A 25605-nucleotide genomic window follows, 5' to 3' on the forward strand; every position below is an offset into this window, starting at 1 on the left:
CTCAACACCATAACAATGTTATTACCGAGTCTCTGTAGGTGGAGTTGGAGTGGAGGGCTGCCTGCAGCACACGGAACTCCCTGGCTGCAGTCGTCCTGTTCACTGGCTCTACAGACAAAGGGAGAAAGACAGGAGAGATAAATTACTATGGTTCTTTGTCGAAGTAACCTTATAAATGGGAATGTCTAGTGACATTGCGCTTCTAAGAGGGTTAGAGTTGGTCTGTCAAAACCCACCTGGATTGATGTCCGGTTCGGGCCAGGTCCTTTTGAGGATGTGCAGGGTGGATCCAGGCTGGATCCCACAGGAGTCTAAAGTCAGGTCATCCTTCAACTTGCGACCACAGTGTACCAGCTCTGACATATTACATCAATAAAAAATCAGACACAAATCTTAAATAAGTTAGCTAACATGGGAGTTGTTCACTTATGTAATGCAAACCTATGAGTTCGGGGTCCGGTAGGGAATCCGGGAGCTGTGCCGAAACGAGTTGTTTCAGAGTAGAGACTCGGTACCCGCCGGGAGACACGTCTCCAGGCATAGTCTCAGGGAAGTGGAAGGTGGATTTGGGCTGATCCACCAGCTTCAATGACAGGTGCCACCCCGACATCATAAGCTGTTGCTAGACAGGAACAAGTTACGAAAATCTACATTGGCAACAGCACCACATTCACGAATCTAAAACTAGCTAAATTTTGGAAAAGTAACGTTAGATGTTTAATCTTCTGATATGCACAGCTAACGTTACCGTTAGCTATTAGCCACTAAGCTAGCAGGCTAGCTATAATGCCACTAACATTAGGCATTAACATTTTTAGCAAGTAAAGACCGTTAAGATGACGTTTTCAAAAATACCGTTTGTATGGCAGCAACTAAAACGCATTAAATCCACCAATGACACATGAAACTAAATGAAAAATTGTACTGCAGACTCACGTTTTGTTGAAACGATGTTTAGTCCTTGTTTAGTCACGTGGTCTACAATCACGCTGACCAAGGCGGAAGTAATGGAATATACATTATGGTAATAATGTATAATTTATTTGCTATCACGGTCCTTCCTGAAGCAAAATGTAACAACTGCAACGTAGATGTAGCAATTCTAACCAAATTACATTTTCTACAGCAATTTCAAGATACTTGTCACCCCTTGTTGCATATTTGGTCAGTTATTGGGCCGCAGAGACTACTTTCCAACTTTTCTGTGTCATCATCAAATTATTTTAACCCTCAAACTACCAACATATTTTACATTATTATTACCAGCTGGAGTCATTTTTTCCCCAAGATGAAAAAAAGAAACTGAACGTATAAAAAACTGAACGACTTTTATCAAAACATAATTTGAAATAAAAATGTTCCTTGTTGTTGTTAGGAACTAACAATTACATGTGATATTGAAAACGAAAATAACCATTTGTAAGGTATTGGACTCCAATGTCTTGTCAGGGGGGTATGAAGCATCAGGAGTCAGACAGGATTTAAGTGCAGAAGGGTTCATTATTTGGATATAGGATTATTTATCACACAGCTGAGTTCAGCAGAGCCCATCAAATCAAAATCATATCAAATTGCATTGGTCACATAGCAGTGTAAGTGAAAACCAACTCTCTTTGTTTTAATGACATTTATTGCAAACGTCCAGTTCAACAATGGCATCTAGTTCATACAACACCATTGCCTATCCAGATTGTTATTTTCATCAAAGCATATGACCCTTCATCAGACAGAAATGTGTAATCAAGGTATTACACGTATTATTATTAGCCTTAGTATATTCCAAATTATAAAGTTGTGTATGACGAATTTGAGATGTACAAAACATGATAGAATAAGTAAATTGATAAGCACCACATGTGTTTAATATACTGTATGCTTGCCTTCTTAATATACTGTATGCCTTTAAATAAAGATTAAATCACAAAATAAAGGGTTAACATTACCCAGCGGTGGGGGTCGGGGGGCAAACACTTTTCACGTACCCGTGACATCATACTGGACAAAGCACCGTATGGGAGTGGTTTCTTAGAATCAAATGAATCCTGCTGAATGTAAGGTTTTTCAATTCCTGTAGCCGAACTATTACTTTGTCAAGTCAAAAGGGTTCAAGGGAACATTATTAGCGCTTATTTTGTCAGAAAATCCCAAAGAGGGTATACAAAACTCAACCGAATAACATCATATGCGATTTTGTGTAACAAATAACTGACGCTGGATGGTTGGTGATTCATAAGTTGCGTTCCCCAAACATGGTAAGTTTTCACATATTTTTTGATTTACATTCGTCAAAGAAAATTATATGAAACGTGGTGTAGTAACCATGTAATAACGCGTCGTTTTGATTTTCTGAGAATTTTGAGAATGAGCCACGAACATTTCGTTGTGCTTGCAGATGTAAGCAACAGCTGGAGTAAATGAAGCAGAAACGCCGCATGATTGGATATACGGCTACTACTGCATCTTATTCGAACAAAAGACAATAGACTCGTTTAAGAAACTCATTAACAATACATACACTGTTAAGTAACTTCGATGTAAGTCTCAATAAGTTAATGTCCCAATGGCGGTTTTTGTTTATCACATTTTACCAAAACACCCCCCCCCCCTGCCCCACCAGACAATAAATTGGAACAACCATTCAGTCCATTTATAGTTTAGTTATAGGATGTTAGCTTCCTACCTGGCCAACATCCGGTGAAATTGCAGAGCGCGAAATTCAACAATACTCCATTCAAATATTTAACATTCTTGAAAATATATGTGTTATACATCAAAATAAAGCTTAACTTCTTGTTAATCCAGCCGCTGTGTCAGATTTCAAAAAGGCTTTACGGCGAAAGCACACCATGCGATTATCTGAGGATAGCGTCCCACATACAAACACATGAAAATACATTTTCAACCAGGCAGGTGCGACACAAAAGTCGGAAATATTGATATAATTAATGCCTTACCTTTGAAGATTTTCTGTTGGCACTCCTAGATGTCCCAGAAACATCACAAATGGGCCTGTTGTTCGATAATGTTCTTCTTTATGTCCCCCCAAAAATGTCAATTTATTTGGCGCGTTTGATTCAGAAATACACCGGTTTCAACTCACCCAAAATGCCTACAAAGTATCTAAAAGTATCTTACCTGTAAACTTGGTCCAAACATTTCAAACAACGTTCCTAATCCAACCTCAGGTACCCTAAAACCTCAGGTACCCTAAAATAATCGATAAAATTTAAGATGGAATAAACTGTTTCTAATACCGGATAAAAACAATGTGGAGAACGCTGCTGTTCACACGCACCAAAACAGTAGAGTCTACCTGGAGTGACACTTACAATGAATAGGACTACTTCTTCATTTCTCAAAAGAAAAACATCAACCAATTTCTAAAGACTGTTGACATCTAGTGGAAGCCATAGGAACTGCAACCAGGTTCCTATTAATAAGGGTATCCCATAGAAAACAATTGGAAAATCCTATGACCTCAATTTTTTCCCCTGGATGGTTTGTCCTCATTGATTCGCCTGCCAAATCAGTTCTGTTATACTCATAGACATTATTTCAGCAGTTTTAGAAACTTTAGACTGTTTTCTATCTAAATCTATATGCATATGCTAGCTTCTGGCCCTGAGTAACAGGCAGTTTACTTTGGGCACGCTTTTCATCCGGTTGTCAAAATACTGCCCCCTACCAAAGAGAGGCCATACTCAAATTTTCCCTATACCCATTGTGAGGTTGCTACAACCTAGCCTATGAATGAAAGTTTATAACGTAGGTGCACAGGTCGAGAGACAAATTAGAGTAATCAAGGTGCCAGTGACACATTCAATACCGCCTTCCACACTCTTGCCTGCATCTAGCTGATCTAGGGTGTAACTATTAGTCCAAACAGTTGCAAACAACAGTTTTTATTAGACAAATTCAGGTAGGTTTATCCCCATTTCGTTCTGTTTGCTTCCGTCTCTCACTTTCTCTCTGGTGCGTCTCCTTAATTTTTGAAGAAATGTATTTGTTCAAAACTGTTCCACTATTGTCTTTATCGCTCTCTTTGAGTCAACTACTCACCACATTTTTTTGCACTGCAGTGCTAGCTAGCGGTAGCTTATGCCTTCAGTAATAGATTTATTCTCTGATCCTTTGATTGAGTAGACAACATGTCAGTTTATGCTGCAAGAGCTCTGATAGGTTGTAGGACATCCTCCACAAGTTGCCATAATTACTGTGTAAATCTATGGAAGGTGTTGAGAACCTTAAGCCTCCTAGGTTTTGTAATGAAGTCAATGTACCTAGAGTAGGAAGAAAATAGCTGTCCTTCTGCTACACCATGGCGCTACCCCTGAGAGTGCTGCTGTTGAGGCTATTGTAGACCTCCATTGCAAATCAGTGTGTTCTAATCAGTTATTTGGTAACTTGAATATATTTAGTATAGTTTTATCTAAAACATATATATTTTTTAAATGTCTCACTATTTTTATTTATCTGACATTCACTGAATAGGATGGACCACCCCTCCACCTCTGAGGAGCATCCACTGCTCAAATCTTAATTATAGTCTGTAAAGCTTGATAATAACATGATTGTCTTGTTTTTAGACAAAAGACTGGAAACTGGGCAGACACAGGTTGAATCAACTTTGTTTCCACGTCATTTCAATGAAATTGTGTTGAACCAATGTGGAATAGACATTGAATTGACATCTGTGCACAGTGGGTGGTCTCCTATTTGTTGGGACCGCTGTGATTGGAACTTGGAACACACAGGAGTATTAACCCATCACAGAGATGGGAGGGGAAAATGTTCAGGCCCAGGGCAACATAGGGAAAACAACCTGGGTGATTATAAAATATGATACGGTCTTCTAGAACAGAGTTTCTTAAACTGTGGGGCGCGCCTTTTTAACAAACTTAGTCCGGCTTTCAACTTACTCCTCAGTCAGCAGTTTTCCTCTTATCATGTCAGTCATTGCAGACCTTAGAGAGCTATTTATAACTTTAGACTCGGTTTTATCAAATAAAAGTGAATTCAACAAGCCGTTGTAATGTCATTGTTGTTTTACAGAGGGTTTACAATGCAATTATAATATCTTTACCCATATCTCAATGTCTCAACTCCTATAGAAGGCATTGCTTTTTATTTCTCCTTGAGGGTAGAGTTAGTTTCATGGTGTCAGCTGCTGTTTATGTTATGTTATTATTCTGAGCTCCATACTGCATTGGAGGACTGGGGTTCAGAACTACTGGACTGATGATGACTTTCATATGATTGTCAGAGCAGAGCAGCTGGGCTTTCTTGGCAGGTACAACATCCTGGAGGGATACAATAGTCTTTGATACTAAACTGGCTAGAGAGGAAATTATAACCAACGTTGTGGAAAGACAAGAGAAATACTTCATACTTAAAATGGAGGGAAAAGCATTAGCAATATCAGACTTTTGCAGCAAACACCTTACGTTTAGGTAATACCATTTGTGTATGTGATACCACAACCTATATATCCACAACAAATGTAAATGAACATCCTGGAGGGATACAATGGTCTTTGATACTAAACTGGCTAGAGAGGAAATTATAACCAACGTTGGGGAAAGACAAGAGAAATACTTCATACTTAAAATGGAGGGAAAAGCATTAGCAATATCAGACTTTTGCAGCAAACACCTTACGTTTAGGTAATACCATTTGTGTATGTGATACCACAACCTATATATCCACAACAAATGTAAATGAACATCCTGGAGGGATACAATGGTCTTTGATACTAAACTGGCTAGAGAGGAAATTATAACCAACGTTGGGGAAAGACAAGAGAAATACTTCATACTTAAAATGGAGGGAAAAGCATTAGCAATATCAGACTTTTGCAGCAAACACCTTATGTTTAGGTAATACCATTTGTGTATGTGATACCACAACCTATATATCCACAACAAATGTAAATGGATCTGCTTTTTTGTACTCGTTAGTGTGCTGAAATAAATTCCTGCCTTATGCCTGTCTAAGGCTGCAGGTGTGGTCAAATGAGTTTGATCTGACCTCTGACATTAAGCTGACCAAAAGAATCTGGGTAGTGCAGGGAGAGAGGAAAAAGGGGATTTACCAGTAGACAGGGGGAAGGGAAATAACGTTGAGTAATTCAATACAAAAACATGGGAATGCTTCCTGCTGTCCTGTCTGTCCACAAGGGACACAGACAGCCTCGACAGACAGTGGCTTTCACACTGCGTACCAGTCATACTCAATAATATCTGAGTTCAAATTGGCTGAGCTATGTGAAACTGACTTAAACAGGAACTGAACAATGTGTCAGGAAATCTGACTTGTGATTATGAAGAACTCTTAGGTATGTCATCTGTCTATGTTGTAATGTTTTCTATGCATGCCATGTGGGTATGTTATGACACAAACAATGCATCAGCCTTGCCATGAATACCTTGAAGCCAGTGAGCAGGACAGATATTTCTAGATCGCAAGTTCCCTAGTCCCTAGTCCTGGCATGCTAAATTAATTATGGGCAGGCTGGCTGCTGCTGCCTGCTGGACAGCTGTCCAGACCAGAGAGAGACAGACAGATAGACTGAAAGACAGCCAGGGTCCAGGGAACAGTCCTATTATGGAAGTAGCTTTGTGTGGAAGTTACCTTTCTTCCCACACCCTTTCTTTTTGCTGAGCTCATCTGGAGACTTCATGGAAAGTCTTTCATCGTAGGTTTTCATCTAAGCCAAGGAAGGAAGCTGATGACCATAGATAGCCGTGTTGATGTGACTCAGAACATTTGGCAATGTACAAACCTGGATAGTTGGAAACTTTGTAATTCATTTATTACAAACACATTTAGCTCTCTAACTGTAAGAAGTAGGCTATGTTTACGTTGGTTATGATTGAGTATTTGGTGGGGATTTGTTTTGTTCTATCTCAGTAATGTTGTTAATAGCAATACAAACCGAAGTGAGCGTCACAGGCTTCTACTTTTCATTTCTGTGAACAGACCAATCTGGTCACCATAGCTGAAGACTGCGTTAACCATACCTCTTAGTGTACCACTCCCTTTTGTGCTATCTGCTTATGTTGTAGCCTGCCTAGCCTACCCACAAGCCACCTGATACCATGCCGTCATGTTGACCCCAGTTGGCATTACCCATTACAGTCCTTATCCTCCCCTCACAGCCTCTCTCTCTCTGGGGGTCGTCAGCAGGGTATGCTGGCTGTGTTAGGATTCAGGAAGGGAAGGAGAGAGAATAGTGGACAGGAGAGGACATGAGTGTTGAGGGAGAATACAGTACAGGATATACTGTATGCCAAAGGGAAATGAGGAGTACAGTAATAGAGCGGAAACAGATCTGTTACATCCTGACCATAGAAAGCCTTTATTTTCTATGATGGAGTAGGTCAAGGTGTGACTGGGGGGGTGTTCTAGTTTATTATTTCTATGTGGGGTTCTAGGTTTAATTTTCTATGTTGGTGATTTGTATGATTCCCATTTAGAGGCAGCTGGTAATTGTTGTCTCTAATTGGGGATCATATTTAAGTAGTGTTTGTTCCCACTTGTGTTTGTGGGATATTGAATTTCGTGTTTGGAGTTAGTGTCTGTACACCTCTTATGTTACGGTTCGTAATTGGTTTCCTTTTGTTTTTTGTAAGTTTCACTTTATAATAAATATATAGAACTCAACGTGCTTTGCGCCTTGGTCCATATCTATACACAACCGTGACAAGATCTCTGTTTTCCTATATGCAATAGAATAACTATACACATAATTCAATTGTAGACAGTATTCTTGTAGACAGTATTATTTTAATCATAATCAGTATCATCCAGTCTGTGAGGTCTGTGCTATTATAGTATACTGGATAGTTTTAGTATTTTATTGTAATATTGCATGTACTTTCAGGGGTTATATAGGAACATTTCACTAGTTGGTCAGTGTCTAAATCAAATAAAATAAAATGCTATTTGTCACATACACATGGTTAGCAGATGTTAATGAGAGTGTAGCAAAATGCTTGTGCTTCTAGTTCCGACAATGCAGTAATAACCAACAAGTAATCTTGCTAACAATTCCAAAACTACTACCTTATAGATACAAGTGTAAGGGGATAAAGAATATGTACATAAAGATATATGAATGAGTGATGGTACAGAGCGGCATAGGCAAGATACAGTAGATGGTATTGAGTGCAGTATATACATATGAGATGAGTCTGTAAACAAAGTGGCATAGTTAAAGTGGCTAGTGATACATGTAGTACATAAGGATGCAGTAGATGATATAGAGTACAGTATATACGTATACATATGAGATGAATAATGTAGGGTATGTAAACATTATATTACATTATATTACATTACATTATATTAGGTAGCATTTTAGCAAAGTGGCTAGTGATATATTTTACATCATTTCCCATCAATTGCCATTATTAAAGTGGCTGGAGTTGAGTCAGTGTGTTGGCAGCAGCCACTCAATGTTAGTGGTGGCTGTTTAACAGTCTGATGGCCTTGAGATAGAAGCTGTTTTTCAGTCTCTCGGTCCCAGCTTTGATGCACCTGTACTGACCTCGCCTTCTGGACGATAGCGAGGTGAACAGGCAGTGGCTCGGGTGGTTGTTGTCCTTGATGATCTTTATGGCCTTCCTGTGACATCGGGTGGTGTAGGTGTCCTGGAGGGCAGGTAGTTTGCCCCCGGTGATGTGTTGTGCAGACCTCACTACCCTCTGGAGAGCCTTATGGTTGTGGGCGGAGCAGTTGCCGTACCAGGCGGTGATACAGCCCGACAGGATGCTCTCAATTGTGCATCTGTAGAAGTTTGTGAGTGCTTTTGGTGACAAGCTGAATTTCTTCAGCCTCCTGAGGTTGAAGAGGCGCTGCTGCGCCTTCTTCACGATGCTGTCTGTGTGGGTGGACCATATCAGTTTGTCTGTGATGTGTACGCCGAGGAACTTAAAACTTACTACCCTCTCCACTACTGTTCCATCGATGTGGATAGGGGGGTGTTCCCTCTGCTGTTTCCTGAAGTCCACAATCATCTCCTTAGTTTTGTTGACGTTGAGTGTGAGGTTATTTTCCTGACACCACACTCCGAGGGCCCTCACCTCCTCCCTGTAGGGCGTCTCGTCGTTGTTGGTAATCAAGCCTACCACTGTTGTGTCGTCCGCAAACTTCATGATTGAGTTGGAGGCTTGCGTGGCCATGCAGTCGTGGGTGAACAGGGAGTACAGGAGAGGGCTCAGAACGCACCCTTGTGGGGCCCCAGTGTTGAGGATCAGCGGGGTGGAGATGTTGTTGCCTACCCTCACCACCTGGGGGCGGCCCGTCAGGAAGTCCAGTACCCAGTTGCACAGGGCGGGGTCGAGACCCATGGTCTCGAGCTTGATGACGAGTTTGGAGGGCACTATGGTGTTAAATGCCGAGCTGTAGTCGATGAACAGCATTCTCACATAGGTAATCCTCTTATCCAGATGGGTTAGGGCAGTGTGCAGTGTGGTTGAGATTGCATCGTCTGTGGACCTATTTCACCGGTAAGCAAATTGGAGTGGGTCTAGGGTGTCAGGTAGGGTGGAGGTGATATGGTCCTTGACTAGTCTCTCTACACCTCCCCTCTATATACAGTATCCCCAAAATGTTTATATTCACATGATTGTTGTACCCCGGCTGTCATTTTATAGTGTTTATTCTCATTTTCCTTACCCATTTTTATGTGGGTCATGGGTAGTTTACACACACACACAATCCAGGGTTTCCGTTATGAAAACGTGGCGCTGGACATTTGACCAGCAGCATTTGAATTTACCTGACATTTGAGACATTTACCTGACCCATATGCATTGGGTGGGTAACCTGATTAGGGCGTCCACCCACGGTGCTCAGAATGACAGAAATCACATTTAGATTACGGAATTTAATCTTAACAGAACATGCAAGTCGAGGATGCAATGACGTGTGTCCTTCTTACCGCACACTTTGAAGATGTTAAGCGCTCTGGATAAGAGCGTCTGCTAAATGACTTAAATGTAAATGTAAATGTTAGAATAACTGTCCACGTGTACTTTTTCTCAGCCAACAACAAGAGTAACGAACCGCCAAATCACAAGCCTATGCATAGACGGCGCATGAGTTTCAAGTTTGGGAAAACCAATTTTCACCGTAAAAATGCACCTTTATAATAACGCATTCCATTCATTCCATGCAAACTTATGTTCGAAATGTGATGAGTAGATTGGATAGTCATAATTTAGGCTAATAATATTACTCAATTACTGTTTGCAAAGAAGGCCAGTCAATCATGGCTGAGCGTGTATAGGGTAGAGGCGTGGGCTATAGGCTATATCAGATATGTTTCTTCTTTCTTTGCAAACAGTAACAGTAACAGCAAACAATAACAGCCATCTAGATGTGTGAAAGTTAGTGTATAAGCTAATGATCCATCATGTATGACATTCCTGGGAGTGTGTAAACTTACATTTTGTATTACCATATTGTATGTTCTCTATAATTATGTACTTGACAATGTATCAATTCGGCACATTTGGACAGACTATTGCAATGCTTCACTGGATCAATCTGAAACGTTGCACACACACACTGCTGCAAACTAGTGGCCAAAGTGTAAATTGCGCCTAAACTGCAATATTGTATGAAGGCCTTTCTCTTGCATTTCAAAGATGATACATGAAAAAAGACACCACATGTTTTTGTGTTTGTATTATCTTTTACCAGATCTAATGTGTTATATTCTCCAACAATCATTTTACATTTCCACAAACTTCAAAGTGTTTCCTTTCAAATGGTATCAAGAATATGCATATCTTTGCTTCAGGTCCTGAGCTACAGGCAGTTCGATTTGGGTGTGTCACTTTAGGTGATTTTTAAAACAAATGGTCCGATCCTTAAGAGTTTATTAAGTAGTGAAAATACAAATGATGAAAATACAAATGAGAGTATTTTCATTGTGTTCTCTTTACAGCAATAGCCATTTGCATTCCAAACTGTGCTGCCTTTCCTTCTGTCTGTAGGCAATGCGATGTAAAAGTAATCTACAACTTATTTACGGCTAGGGGAAGCTAATGATCTTCTGTGGCGAAATCATGCTTTAGTTACCAATTTTGAATGACTTTATTTATTTATGTATAGACAGGAGTAGGCTAATTAGCCTATATAATTTTGACAATTTAATTCAATTTACTTAGGGAAAGCTTCCCCCAGCCTTATGGATGCGTTTACCTATGAGCATATGTCAACCTACTATCCTCATAGTAGAAAAGTTGACCTATTCTATTGGTCAGCTGTTTGTCCAAAAAGAAATAGCCCAAACAGACTCTGGGACAGTTGTGGAACGATAGATCCAAAATTCATACAACCAATAGGCTATGCCTAGGCTACATAATACAACTTTAAAAGGCAATGAATCTGATGCAGCAGATGAGAATGCTTAGATTAAAATGTTGATAAACTATTATTTCTTAGCATTATTAACTCAGCAATACGCACAAGGCAGTAGTCTACACGCGAATGTGTTCTTGGCTACCGGACGATGAAAGAAAGTTGATAACCAATAGAACATGAGAGAAATAGGCTACTGTTTTCAATGGCATAATGGAAGTCTTTATACAATAATTGCCTAGGCTACTTTGAAGCAAGGTAAAACATGCCTCATAATAAGTAGTAAAACTTTAAAGTTTCAAACAATTAAGTAACTATACGTTTTCAAAAGTGGTGTGTGACGCGCGGACGAAGCCTGCCTTCCGTTGCCTATGCATTTGAATGGCGATTGGGAAGCGCGCTTCAGTTACCAGTTGAGAAATAAAAATACTATCTCTTTTTAATCGTGGCCAATTATATACTTTTTAACACAGGATTGCATTTAGAATTGTTGCGCAATGATTGGGCTTATGAAAGCGCTGTCTGACAGGCTCTGTACATGTATGCTTGTGATAAATAAGATACATAATGATTTAATTCCATAAAAGTATGCAAATGAACCCATAGAAGCATGACCGGTCAAATGTATTTACATCAACTGGTATTTACATCAATGAATAGGCTAAAAAGCATTATCTCGCAATTTGATTTTTTGTCTTCTCTGGGAGAGTTTTCAGGTGCCAATTTTATTTTTCGGCCCTTTCAATAAAAAAATAAAAAATAAGCCGGATATTAGCCGGCTAAGGAAACCCTGACACACACACACAGCGTCTCTGCAGTCTCCCACCGAGAGAGTGGTGGCAGACAGGAGACAGTTTTGTGTGGTAGGAGTCAAAAGAGTTCACTACATCTAATGTTTTCCCACGGGTGGGCATCCTGAGGCTACTAGGCAAATGACTGGGCTGTTTCCTGTCAGAATGGAAGTTCCTTTCACTCAGCTCTAATGGCCTGAAAGAAATGCCTTGTACTGTGTTCAGCTCTCTAGCTCTCTTTCCCCTCCTCTCTCCCTCTCTACCTCTCTCTCTCACTCTCTTCCCTCACTCTCTCACTCTCTTCCCTCACTCTATCTCTCTGCCTATCACTCCTTCTCTAGCAATTCAATTTCAATTTAAGGGCATTTTTTGGCATGGGAAACGTGTTAACATTGCCAAAGCAAGCGAAGTAGATAATAAACAAAACTGAAATAAACAACACAAATTAACAGTAAACATTACTCTCTCTCTCTCTCTCTCTCTCTCTCTCTCTCTCTCTCTCTCTCTCTCTCTCTCTCCTCTCTCTCTCTCTCTCTCTCTCTCTCTCTCTCTCTCTCTCTCTCTCTCTCCCTCTCTCTCTCTCTCTCTCTCTCCTCTCTCTCTCTCTCTCTCTCTCTCTCTCTCTCTCTCTCTCTCTCTCTCTTTCCCACAGCAAACACACTGGTTTAATGTTGACATTAGATTTAGTTCACATGAGCAGTAGCTGTTTTCACTCCCCTGTCTTTCTTTGGATGATTTCTTGTCTGAAATGTTGTATTTAAATGAATTGGGCCAGAGCGAATCGGATCATGTCTCTGTGTTTGTTTCCACAGTGCTGTGTCTGACGAGGCTGACCCGCGCTACCGAGACCCCCAGGAAGACCATGCTGTCCCTCCTGCTGCCCATGCTGCTTGCTGTGCAAGCTCTCGGTGGGTGGTGTCCACCTATCCCCCTCCACGGCCTGCCATTACCCAGAGATCAAAGCTACCACCAAGTGTAATTCCATCGCCATCTAAACCATATGCTTTAGCAGGGTTTTTAGTCATTCCCTTCAAAGAAATTACAAGAAAGACAAAACAACAGCTGAAATGAGGCTTACTCTCCAAACTAATATTCTTAACAGTGCAAAAAGTAATGACAATGAAAACTTGACAGAATGGGAACATTTAGAACGTTATGACTGAGGAGAAAGTTAGATTTGGACAGGAAAATTGGTTGGGTTTGTCCTTCTCTAGCCAGAGCTAAAATGGGGCCCTGGGGTAGTTTGTAGGGTGAGGTCCTGCCTGACAAGAGACTTGCAGAGAGTGTCGTTTTTCTCCAGTGAGTCAGAGAGTGTGGTGGGCGAGTCAGCCTCTCATGTTCCAGTAAGAAGGGGGAGTTGTGGTTGGTGTAGCCTGGGCACTAGGCAGCAGAGTTGTTGTAGTGCTCAGGGCAGTGTGCTGAGGTCAGCAGTCAGACAGAGACTCTAAGAGGGAGAGAGCTAGGAGCAGGGCTTCATTAGGGCCTAGTACTGTTCCAGCCTTCATGGGTCTCTGGTCTGCTAATTACTGGCTTTGGCGGCTGCTGGGACGGAGGGAGGGAGGCATCTCGGACGGATTCTGTGTAGCTCTTTAAGTTGTAGTTAATAATGTTTTTACCTCACACAATGTATGATTATCCTTTATTTACTTAGTGGAGTTTGTTGTTGAATTAAGGATTTACAGTATTAGGTAACACTGTACAGAATGTTTTAATTCATACTCTAAATCATGTGCTTTGAAGCCTGTCGATAGAGACAAACTGTCATGTGGAAATAGTGAGTGGGTGTGCACGTGTGTATGTGCTGGTGTGTGTGTGTGTCTGTATGTGTGTGTGTGTGTGTGTGTGTGTGTGTGAGACCTGGGGTCCTCTGGGCCTGTTGTCTCCAGTAGGCCTCTGATTAGGATTATAGGCCCTTGCTAATCCCACTTGTCTTCTACAGTGTCTCTCCTCTACTCCGCCATTAAATAACCGTATCAGTGTCACTCCTGTGCTGCACCATTAAATACCCCTATCTCCACACAGGATTACACTCTGAGGCTGCCACATTGCCACTGTACTCTCCCAAGACAACCTCTAGTAGAGTACAGAGGTAGAGTCCCCGTCTAAACTGTTGGTGTGTAACATTGTAAAAGAAGAAAACGTTGCTTAGCACAGGTGTTGTCAGGTCTTCTGCAGACTCTGTGGTGGTGACACGTTTCTTTGTTTCAGTATCCATAGACACTGAGGGTACAGTTGAAGTCGGAAGTTTACATACACTTAGGTTAGAGTCATTAAAACTCGTTTTTCAATCACTTCACACATTTCTTGTTAACAAACTATAGTTTTGGCAAGTTGGTTAGGACATCTACTTTGTGCATGACACAAGTCATTTTTCCAACAGATTATTTCACTTATAATTCACTGTATCACAATTCCAGTTGGTCAGAAGTTTACATACACGAAGTTGGCTGTGCCTTTAAACAGCTTGGAAAATTCCAGAAAATGATGTCATGGCTTCAGCAGCTTCTGATAGGCTAATTGACATAATTTGAGTCAATTGGAGGTGTATCTGTGGATGGATTTAAAGGCCTACCTTCAAACCCAGTGCCTCTGCTTGACATCTTGGGAAAATCAAAAGAAATCAGCCAACAACTCAGAAAAACAATTGTAGACCTCCACAAGTCTGGTTCATCTTTGAGAGCAACTTCCAAACACCTGAAGGTACCACGTTCATCTGTACAAACAATAGTACACAAGTATAAACACCATGGGACCACGAAGCCGTTATACCGGTCAGGAAGGAGACGCGTTCTATCTCCTAGCGTACTTTGGTGCGAAAAGTGGGAATCAATCCCAGAACAACAGCAAAGGACCTTATGAAGATGCTGGAGGAAACAGGTACAAAAATATCTATATCCACAGCAAAACAAGTCCTATATCGACATAACCTGAATGGCCGCTCAGCAAGGAAGAAGCCACTGCTCCAAAACCCCCATAAAAAAGCCAGACAACGGTTTGCAACTGTACATGGGGACTAAGATCATACTTTTTGTAGAAATGTCCTCCGGTCTGATGAAACAATAATAGAACTGTTCGGCCATAGTGACCATCGTTATATTTGGAGGAGAAAGGGGAGGCTTGCAAGCCGAAGAACACCATCCCAACCGTGAAGCACGGGGGTGGCAGCATCATGTTGTGGGGATGCTTTGCTGCAGGAGGGACTGGTGAACTTCACAAATTAGATGGCTTCATGAAGGAAAGGAAGGAAAATTTATGTGGATATATTGAAGCAACATCTCAAGACATCAGTCAGGAAGTTAAAGCTTGGTCGCAAATGGGTTTTTCAAATGGACAATGACCCCAAGCATACTTCCAAAGTTGTGGCAAAATGGCTTAAGGACAACAAAGTCAAGGTATTGGAGTGGCCATCACAAAGCCCTGACCTCAATCCTATATAAAAGTTGTGGGCAGAACTGAAAAAGTGTGTGCGAGCAAAGAAGCCTACAAACCTGACTTACATCAGCTCTGTCAGGAGGAATGAGCCAAAATTCACCCAACTTATTGTGGGAAGCTTGTGGAAGGCTACTCGAAACGTTTGACCCAAATTAAACAATTTAAAGGCAACACTACCAAATACTAATTGAGTGTATGTAAACTTCTGACCCACTGGGAATGTGATGAAAGAAATAAAAGCTGAAATAAATAATTGTTTCTACTATTATTCTGACATTTTCGTTCTTAAAATAAAGCAGTGATCCTAACTTACCTAAAACGGGGAATTTCTACTGGGATTAAATGTCAGGAATTGTGAAACTGAGTTTAAATGTATTTGGTTAAGTTGTATGTAAACTTCCAACTTCAACTGTACATGACACAAACTGACCAGGTGAATCCAGGTGAAAGCTATGATCCCTTATTGATGTCACTTGTTTAATCCAGTTCAATCTGTGTAGATGAAGGGGAGGAGACCGGTTAAAGAAGGATTTTTCAATCTTGAGACAATCGAGACATGGATTGTGAATGTGTGTCATTCAGAGGGTGAATGGGCAAGACACAAAATTGAAGTGCATTTGAACGGAGTATGGTAGGAGGTACCAGGCGCACCGGGTTGTAATCAAGAACAGCGCCGCTGCTGGGTTTTTCCCGCTCAACAGGTTCCTGTGTGTATCAATAATAGTCCACCACTCAAAGAACATCCAGACAACTTGATACAACTGTGGGAAGCATTGGTCAACATGGGCCAGCATCCCTGTGGAACACTTTCAACACCTTGTAGAGTCCATGCCATTACGAATTGGGAAGCAAGGTGTCCCTAATGTTTGGTATACTCTGTGTACTTTTAATGCACTAGACTAGTAGCAGTACTCTCAGTGGGGTTGCTCTAAGTTAACAGGCAAGCAACAGCACAGTAAGTAGGCCTAGCATCCAGGCTACATAAGCAGCATTAGCAGCTGAGAGGCAGTAGAGCCAGTAGTGTAAAGCAGAAGCATTAACAGGATGCTGTCTGGCTAATTGCTTGTTGTCATGCTCTCTGTTCCGTCAGCAGTGCCACCAGCCTGCCAGGCCTCTGCCATTTGCTGCTGCTTGCGCCCACCTGCCCGTTCTTAGCATCTCCACGTTAAAAGGGAAATTGTATTCATGCAAATGCAAAAATGGCAAGCTGACCTGGATTCAGTTTTAATGACGAGAGCTGGGAGGTAATTCTAATTAATTAGCATAATTGAATAGATCACATCTAGTGTGGCAGTCAGAGAGCGGCAGACGTTATGGCAAGGCCCTGAAGCGTGTAAATAGCCTGCTCACGCCCGCATCTCTGGTGTACCCTTTGAGGTCTGCTAACTAGGAATGCCCCCTCCCTGTCCTCCTTTTCTCTTCACAGCAATTGATTCTGTAGAGAGGGGACGTTTTTGCCCGCACAGAAATTCAATTTTGGGTTATTACCCCATATCAGTGATGTTCTTACTAATTTGATTGTGGCCAGTGAAGTATCCTTTTAAAAACAATCAAGGACAGGCTCGACAAAGATTGCTTTCTCTGCGATGCATACATAATGCCCAGTCAGTCTACTAACAGGTTGGCTACTGCACTGAGCTGCTCGCCCCTCCTTCTCACTCCCCGCTCACTCTGCACTGTAGCCTAGCCATTTAAACAGAGTGCATTACCCATCAAGCAGCTCATGATTATTTGAACAAGCCCTAAAAAAGCTGTCTTGTGGGATCGTTTAAACATTGATGCGGGTAACGTGCAGAGATTGCAGTTCTGCGTAGGGAGTGCTGAGCGTGGCCTGCTGGGGCCTGGAGACATATGCAGGTTATCTTTGTGTTTAGTGGGCTGTGATGAACAGGATGAATGACCCACCACTACCGCTCTGATCTGTGCCTGGAAAGCAGCATCATTGCTTGGTGCTGAGGAAGAAGCTTCCCTGCCTGACATACAGAGAGAGGAGACACTTACCTACAGGTTGTTTCCACGGTTACCGGGTGCTTCCACAGTTACAGGGCCCTGAGTGAGGTCACTGTGTCTCCGGAGAGTCGGGGCCAGATGTTGCCATGGTTACAGGGTCCTGAGTGAGGTCACTGTGTCTCAGGAGGAGACGGGCTCAAGGTACCATCTAGACACATAGCCCCAGCCCCTGACCCTTTCACCCCTTAACCACCAGCATTAATGCTTACATCCACTGCTCCCTGACCCCTTCATAAGGCAGAACAGAATTGCAGCCTGAAATTTGAGCAAGGGCTCTACCCTCCCAGACATGGCTTTGGTTATTACCAGGGCCAGCAGGTGTCAAACACTTGTCTATCTGAGGGATTAGAATCCAAACCTTTGCCACCTCTACAATAATACAGTTTGATCAACTTAGCTGGGCCCTTCTGTAATCGTATGCATAGCGTATAGGCTCACCTTAACCCCAGTCATTTGGATTAAGCTGCACAAACTCAAATCCACCCCATCCCCTCTCCTGCTGGGATGAATTTGCTCCTATGGCTCGCTCCTCATACTCATCCCAGGGTGTGTGCTCTCTCTTCTCTCTCAGGCAGGTGGTGGAGGAAGGTTAGGCTTGTCCTTATCTCCCAGGCAGCTCCTCTGCAACTGGCCCCCCATTATCTGCCTGTCAGAGCCCATTAACAGCTTATTGACGGGATATGAGACCAGCTACCCCTGATAAAGCACCCGCCCGCCATGTCTGTGGAGAGAAGACGATGGAGAGAGCATAAACAACAAGAGAGAGAGGGAGAGAGAGGGAGAAAGAGAGATAGGCAGACAGAGTCAGGAGAAAGGAAGTGTAGTGCATCTTGATTTATTACGTTGCTGAAAATAAGCAACCTGAGCTCCTGTCTGCTCCACTAGCTATCTGCACCTCATATATCTCTCACAGACAGAGATGGCTTTCACTCTGTGATGACTGTAGCCCAGATATGGAGGGACAGTGTTAAATTGGTAAATGTCATGAGTGACCCCATTATTCAAGGCTCAGAGACCTACATAATCGCCTCCATTTTGTGTCTCTCTTTCAGGAGCAGGGCGGGAGGAAAGGCTCAGCGTTAGAATAGATTCTCTATGTGTCGTGAGTGATAATTCCGAGCAGTGTTGATCTGACCGTTAAACTACCACTACATCAATGTATTCCAGATGTTGCTTTTTCATTTGTGTTCCCTTGGATATATTCGAAAGGTTCTGGGCTGGGAAACGCTTTCAAGGAAGGCTTTAAGTTGGCGTGTTTGAACAACGACATTTACTGAAAGAAGAGCTGCTGTGATAGGGCACTAAGCAGCTGTGAACGTCTTGTTCGTTAGCTATTCAGGTGGGTCATTCGTGCAAAGATCAACACGTCTGAAGCTGCAGTACTTTTGACCACCTGATGGGGGCATTATTGCCACAGCTTTTTAAGCAGCTCACTACTTAGCCAGAAAGAACACTAACTACACTGCCTGTGTGTGCTTACTCAGTTAAGTCAATATTACCGCCGCAATATGCCTTGCAGTGTATGTATGTCTGTGCACCCTTATCATGGCTGTTCCTTTACGCCGTGTTCGACAAAGGGGCTTTACCATATCTCTGAACACGTGTACCTAACGTCTTCTAATGAACAGTACTACTGGCTGCTCTGCCGTCTGTTATCGAGCAGGGCTCATTTAACCTGTGTGTAGGGTGCCTATTGGCCGAGTGGGTGATGTTCACTGTTATTAAGCACAGTTCATTTGAAGCCGAGTTCTATTCTTTGTTTGTTATTGGAGAAGCAGTTATGAACCAGGGTTATTAAACAGTGTGGGTTATTGTATCAGGAGCTGGAGGGAGATGGAAGCTGTGGTCTCATTGAAGCCCTTTTTGTGTTTAACAGCCCAGGTTATTAAAGGGATCCGGTTATTACAGGTTTAGGTATTTCTGTTTAGGGTCGTGTTCCATTGACCAGGGTCAGCTGAACAGGAAGGGAACATCAACACTGAATGTGTAGGCTATGTGTTGCATTCTACTAGATGTGGATACGGGGGTACATTCTATTGAACTGAGTGAATTCAACTTTAGTGATCGCAAGCAGAGTGAGATGTTAATGTGTTTGTGCGTGCCTGCGTGTAGGTGTTTGTGTGGGTGTCACTGAACACGGTGATTGGGACCTGTCTGTTGTGTAGCAGTACTATGACAGTGGATATTGTAGTGTCAGAATGCCCTGTATCTCAGACTGGCTCTCACAGTGCTGTGGAGCTGTCAGGAGCCAGGACTGAGCTGAATAACAATGCCCTCTGCCGTGTGTGTGTGTGTGTGTGTGTGTGTGTGTGTGTGTGTGTGTGTGTGTGTGCGTGCGTGCGTGCGTGCGTGCGTGCGTGCGTGCGTGCGTGCGTGCGTGCGTGTGTGTGTGCGTGCGTGCGCGTGCGTGCGTGCGCGTGTGTTTGTGTGTGCGTGCGTGCATGGGTGCGTCTGGAGGACTGAGGTGAGATGTCACTGCCGCTGTGGCTAAGGAATTTGTTTACCAAGAGCCATGTTGTGTCACCTTGTCAGCTGCCTATGTATGAAGCCTGTGGTTCTCCTCCCAGCCCCTGTCAGCCTGCTGCCTGCCATGCCTGCCATGCTGCTTCACACTCAGCAGGCCCCTCAGTCCCTCTGCCCCACTCATCTGTATATATTAGCTTAGCACTAGCCGGGGCTAATCTGTACTAGCAGGGATATCCGTGCAGCGAACCATTCATCTAAGCTCACAAGTTCAGGGTGGCTCTCGAGTAGGGCTGGGAATTGCCGGGGACCTCATGATACGATATTATCTCGATACTTAGCTGCTAATACAATATCTATTCTCACAATTTTATATGTATTGCGATTCAATACTGTGATTTTATTATAATTCCATGGTCCAAACATATTGCTCACCATATGTCTGCTGCAGAGGAATGAGAGAGAGCCATGAGAAAAATAGTTTTGAAATAAAAGTGCTGAAAACACTACTATCCGGATATGAATCTATATAGATTCCTCCCACCCCCATCACTACTCTTGAGGCTGCATCTGTACTGGTGACCTTAGCACAAGGCTAGCCAGGGTCCAGTGACAGCATCACTGTTATGTTAAGTTGAGGTAGGGGTTGAAGAGACAGCCCAGGGATGAGGGGAGCGGAGGGGTTGAAGAGACAGCCCAGGGATTAGGGGAGTGGAGGGGTTGAAGAGACAGCCCAGGGATTAGGGGAGCGGAGGGGTTGAAGAGACAGCCCAGGGATTAGGGGAGTGGAGGGGTTGAAGAGACAGGCCAGGGATTAGGAGAGCGGAGGGGTTGAAGAGACAGCCCAGGGATTAGGGGAGCGGAGGGGTTGAAGAGACAGCCCAGGGATTAGGGGAGCGGAGGGGTTGAAGAGACAGGCCAGGGATTAGGAGAGCGGAGGGGTTGAAGAGACAGCGCAGGGATTAGGGGAGCGGAGGGGTTGAAGAGACAGCCCAGGGATGAGGGGAGCGGAGGGGTTGAAGAGACAGCCCAGGGATTAGGGGAGCGGAGGGGTTGAAGAGACGGGCCAGGGATTAGGGGAGCGGAGGTGTTGAAGAGACAGCCCAGGGATTAGGGGAGCGGAGGGGTTGAAGAGACAGCCCAGGGATTAGGGGAGCGGAGGGGTTGAAGAGACAGCCCAGGGATTAGGGGAGTGGAGGGGTTGAGGGGAGCGGAGGGGTTGAAGAGACAGCCCATGGATTAGGAGAGCGGAGGGGTTGAAGAGACAGCCCAGGGATGAGGAGAGCGGAGGGGTTGAAGAGACAGCCCAGGGATGAGGGGAGCGGAGGGGTTGAAGAGACAGACCAGGGATGAGGGGAGCGGAGGGTTTGAAGAGACAGCCCAGGGATGAGGAGAGCGGAGGGGTTGAAGAGACAGCCCAGGGATGAGGGGAGTGGAGGGGTTGAGGGGAGCGGAGGGGTTGAAGAGACAGCCCAGGGATGAGGGGAGTGGAGGGGTTGAAGAGACAGCCCAGGGATTAGGGGAGTGGAGGGGTTGAAGAGACAGCCCAGGGATTAGGGGAGCGGAGGGGTTGAAGAGACAGCCCAGGGATTAGGGGAGCGGAGGGGTTGAAGAGACAGGCCAGGGATTAGGAGAGCGGAGGGGTTGAAGAGACAGCGCAGGGATTAGGGGAGCGGAGGGGTTGAAGAGACAGCCCAGGGATGAGGGGAGCGGAGGGGTTGAAGAGACAGCCCAGGGATTAGGGGAGCGGAGGGGTTGAAGAGACGGGCCAGGGATTAGGGGAGCGGAGGGGTTGAAGAGACAGCCCAGGGATTAGGGGAGCGGAGGGGTTGAAGAGACAGCCCAGGGATTAGGGGAGCGGAGGGGTTGAAGAGACAGCCCAGGGATTAGGGGAGTGGAGGGGTTGAGGGGAGCGGAGGGGTTGAAGAGACAGCCCATGGATTAGGAGAGCGGAGGGGTTGAAGAGACAGCCCAGGGATGAGGAGAGCGGAGGGGTTGAAGAGACAGCCCAGGGATGAGGGGAGCGGAGGGGTTGAAGAGACAGACCAGGGATGAGGAGAGCGGAGGGGTTGAAGAGACAGCCCAGGGATGAGGGGAGCGGAGGGGTTGAAGAGACAGACCAGGGATGAGGGGAGCGGAGGGTTTGAAGAGACAGCCCAGGGATGAGGAGAGCGGAGGGGTTGAAGAGACAGCCCAGGGATGAGGGGAGTGGAGGGGTTGAGGGGAGCGGAGGGGTTGAAGAGACAGCCCAGGGATGAGGGGAGTGGAGGGGTTGAAGAGACAGCCCAGGGATTAGGGGAGTGGAGGGGTTGAAGAGACAGCCCAGGGATTAGGGGAGCGGAGGGGTTGAAGAGACAGCCCAGGGATTAGGGGAGCGGAGGGGTTGAAGAGACAGGCCAGGGATTAGGAGAGCGGAGGGGTTGAAGAGACAGCGCAGGGATTAGGGGAGCGGAGGGGTTGAAGAGACAGCCCAGGGATGAGGGGAGCGGAGGGGTTGAAGAGACAGCCCAGGGATTAGGGGAGCGGAGGGGTTGAAGAGACGGGCCAGGGATTAGGGGAGCGGAGGGGTTGAAGAGACAGCCCAGGGATTAGGGGAGCGGAGGGGTTGAAGAGACAGCCCAGGGATTAGGGGAGCGGAGGGGTTGAAGAGACAGCCCAGGGATTAGGGGAGTGGAGGGGTTGAGGGGAGCGGAGGGGTTGAAGAGACAGCCCAGGGATGAGGGGAGCGGAGGGGTTGAAGAGACAGCCCAGGGATGAGGAGAGCGGAGGGGTTGAAGAGACAGCCCAGGGATGAGGGGAGCGGAGGGGTTGAAGAGACAGACCAGGGATGAGGGGAGCGGAGGGGTTGAAGAGACAGCCCAGGGATGAGGGGAGCGGAGGGGTTGAAGAGACAGACCAGGGATGAGGGGAGCGGAGGGTTTGAAGAGACAGCCCAGGGATTAGGGGAGTGGAGGGGTTGAGGGGAGCGGAGGGGTTGAAGAGACAGCCCAGGGATGAGGGGAGTGGAGGGGTTGAAGAGACAGCCCAGGGATGAGGGGAGCGGAGGGGTTGAAGAGACAGCCCAGGGATTAGGGGAGCGGAGGGGTTGAAGAGACAGCCCAGGGATTAGGGGAGCGGAGGGGTTGAAGAGACAGCCCAGGGATGAGGGGAGCGGAGGGGTTGAAGAGACAGAGCCTAGGGATGATGGGAGCGGAGGGGTTGAAGAGACAGCCCAGGGATTAGGGGAGTGGAGGGGTTGAGGGGAGCGGAGGGGTTGAAGAGACAGCCCAGGGATTAGGGGAGCGGAGGGGTTGAAGAGACAGCCCAGGGATGAGGGGAGCAGAGGGGTTGAAGAGACAGTCCAGGGATTAGGGAGGGGAGGGGTTGAAGAGACAGGCCAGGGATTAGGGGAGCGGAGGGGTTGAAGAGACAGCCCAGGGATGAGGGGCGCGGAGGGGTTGAAGAGACAGCCCAGGGATGAGGGGAGCGGAGGGGTTGAAGAGACAGCCCAGGGATTAGGGGAGTGGAGGGGTTGAGGGGAGCGGAGGGGTTGAAGAGACAGCCCAGGGATTAGGGGAGCGGAGGGGTTGAAGAGACAGCCCAGGGATGAGGGGAGCGGAGGGGTTGAAGAGACAGTCCAGGGATTAGGGGAGTGGAGGGGTTGAAGAGACAGCCCAGGGATTAGGGGAGCAGAGGGGTTGAGGGGAGTGAGTGATGTAAATATTCCACAGGGCCATTGCTAGCTTGCCCTGCCTACCTGACTCCCCCCCCCTCCCTCCCTGCAGCCTGCCTCTCCCTCCCTGCTGCCTGCCTGCCTCCTTCCCTTCCCCCTGCCTCCCTCCCTGCTGCCTGCCTCCCTCCCTCCCTCCCTTCCCCCCTGCCTCCCTCCCTGCTGCCTGCCTGCCTCCCTCCCTGCCTGCCTGCCGCCCTCCCTCCCTTTCTGCCTGCCTGTCTGTCTGTCTGTCTCTCTGCGTGTCTTTCTGCCTCCCTGCCTGCGTGTCTGCCTGCGTGTTTGCCTGCGTGGCGCTCCGCTCTGAGGGAAGAGTGCCAGCCAGCGCTCACAGGGCTTTAATGAGTTTATTTCATGTCGGCTGTGAAAGTGCACGGCTCTGTCTCTCTCACAGGCACTCAAACAGAGCCGGGCCCATAAACACAAAGTGCAGGGTGTAAATCTGCCCTGCCGTCCCCTCCCTCCACCACTCTCTGCTCTGAGCATCTCTTAATCGCCTCTCAGGGGGCCGGGGAGAGCCCTTAGCCCTCCTCCCTCAAACAGGGAGACACCACCTCTCACAATACACCTTTTCAACCACAACCCCCTAGACCAAAGGAGTTATCACAAATACTATAGTATGTTGTTGTGTTTGTTGGAGATATCTAGAGGTTAAAAGCAGAACCAATACCAGTTTTCCCCCTCCGTGTTTCAACTCTGAAGGAATAGGACATCAGATGCTTACTCACAGTTTCCATGACGTCAGAGCTAACAGCCTCTCCCCTCTGCGTGCAGTGAAGTGGATGTGAAACGCTGTGCTCTCCTGCTGCTCTCGGTCTGTCAGTGTGTTAACATGCTGCCCCAATGTCCTGCTGCACCCTCACCAGACTGGCACCAAGAAGAGGGTCACTGGTTAGAGAAGGTGGGAGAAAGAGATCGAAGGAGAGAGGGATGAGTACTTATCTCTGACTTGGGCCCTGTCCTGAGTTAGGGGATTAGCGATGGGCTGCAGTGCTCTCCCCTCCTGGCTTGTTTCCTGATATTATCTTTAAGTGCACGCTCAAAGCTGCCCTCTCACCTCTTGTCCATCATTTCCCCCCTCTCTGCCCTCTCTCCCCGACTCTCCCCTCTCCCATTCTCTCCCCCTACCTCCCTCTTACCTCTCTCTCCCTCCTCTCTCTTCTCCTCTGTGAACCCATTGGAGTGAGTCATTCCGGTCTGCTCTGGGAGTGATCTAATTGCTGTGTCTCCTCCCTCCTCTGTGTGCATGCCTCTGTGGGGGCCGTCACTTCCGCTGCAGTCCTGCCTGTTGCCTATTCATTACCCAGAAAGCACTACAAAAACACACATGCACAAACTACTAGAACGTTAGTCTGGTAGACAGACATACCGCCCTACAATAAACCCTGCTACTGTAATGTTATGCCATGATTACTGGATTGGATTGTCGACTGTGCTGTGGCACAGCAGAGGAAGTGTAGTCACATTATGGGGCTATAGAAAAACATCACATCACTGTGTTAATGTCAGTAAATTAAAAATCTGCTTTGTGATTTTCACAGGGGTTGGGAGGAACTGTAGTGCATCACCTAGAATGACATTCTTGTGTTTGTTAGTTACTAGGGCTTGTTGTTATTCTGTTTCCATGGTTTTATGGATGGGGTGGATGGTATATTTTTGGATGTTAAGGTGTTGGCAAATTTGTCTATTTTGCCCTGTTTTCCTCTGGCCTGTAGTTACATGAAGATCCAGCAGGTGGCAGTGTGCCTATAGATGAGCAGGGGCATATTGGTGAATGTGGGGTCTCTCCTGTGAGGTTTGGCTATGTGTCTACCAAAATATCTTTGCCTT

At 45.6% G+C, this 25605-nt stretch overlaps 2 protein-coding genes across 7 annotated transcripts in view; one reads left to right on the forward strand and one right to left on the reverse strand.

Moving 5' to 3' along the window:
* LOC124035786 (ubiquitin-like protein 7) overlaps window positions 1-24614 on the reverse strand; it is a 28898-nt gene extending 4284 nt beyond the window's left edge. The window contains exons 1-4 of one of the 5 annotated variants that reach the window (XM_046349511.1): window positions 24504-24614; window positions 442-622; window positions 237-356; window positions 26-108 (exon numbers count right to left, since the gene is read on the reverse strand). In XM_046349511.1, coding sequence (XP_046205467.1) covers window positions 26-108; window positions 237-356; window positions 442-622; window positions 24504-24512 — 393 coding nt within the window. In that variant the 5' untranslated portion in view covers window positions 24513-24614. Of the gene's footprint in view, window positions 1-25; window positions 109-236; window positions 357-441; window positions 623-855; window positions 874-936; window positions 1211-24503 lie in introns of those variants that run through there. The other 4 variants (XM_046349510.1, XM_046349513.1, XM_046349512.1 and 1 more) reach the window with 4 other exon arrangements.
* Window positions 1998-25605, forward strand: part of LOC124035787 (CD276 antigen-like) — a 95067-nt gene continuing 71459 nt past the window's right edge. For both annotated transcript variants that reach the window (XM_046349517.1, XM_046349516.1), the window contains exons 1-2: window positions 1998-2252; window positions 12974-13069. In XM_046349517.1, the coding sequence (XP_046205473.1) occupies window positions 13024-13069 (46 nt within the window). In that variant the 5' untranslated portion in view covers window positions 1998-2252; window positions 12974-13023. The remainder of the gene's footprint in view (window positions 2253-12973; window positions 13070-25605) is intronic.

This window comes from Oncorhynchus gorbuscha, linkage group LG05 (assembly GCF_021184085.1).
Source record: "Oncorhynchus gorbuscha isolate QuinsamMale2020 ecotype Even-year linkage group LG05, OgorEven_v1.0, whole genome shotgun sequence".
NCBI classification, from domain to species: Eukaryota; Metazoa; Chordata; class Actinopteri; order Salmoniformes; family Salmonidae; genus Oncorhynchus; species Oncorhynchus gorbuscha.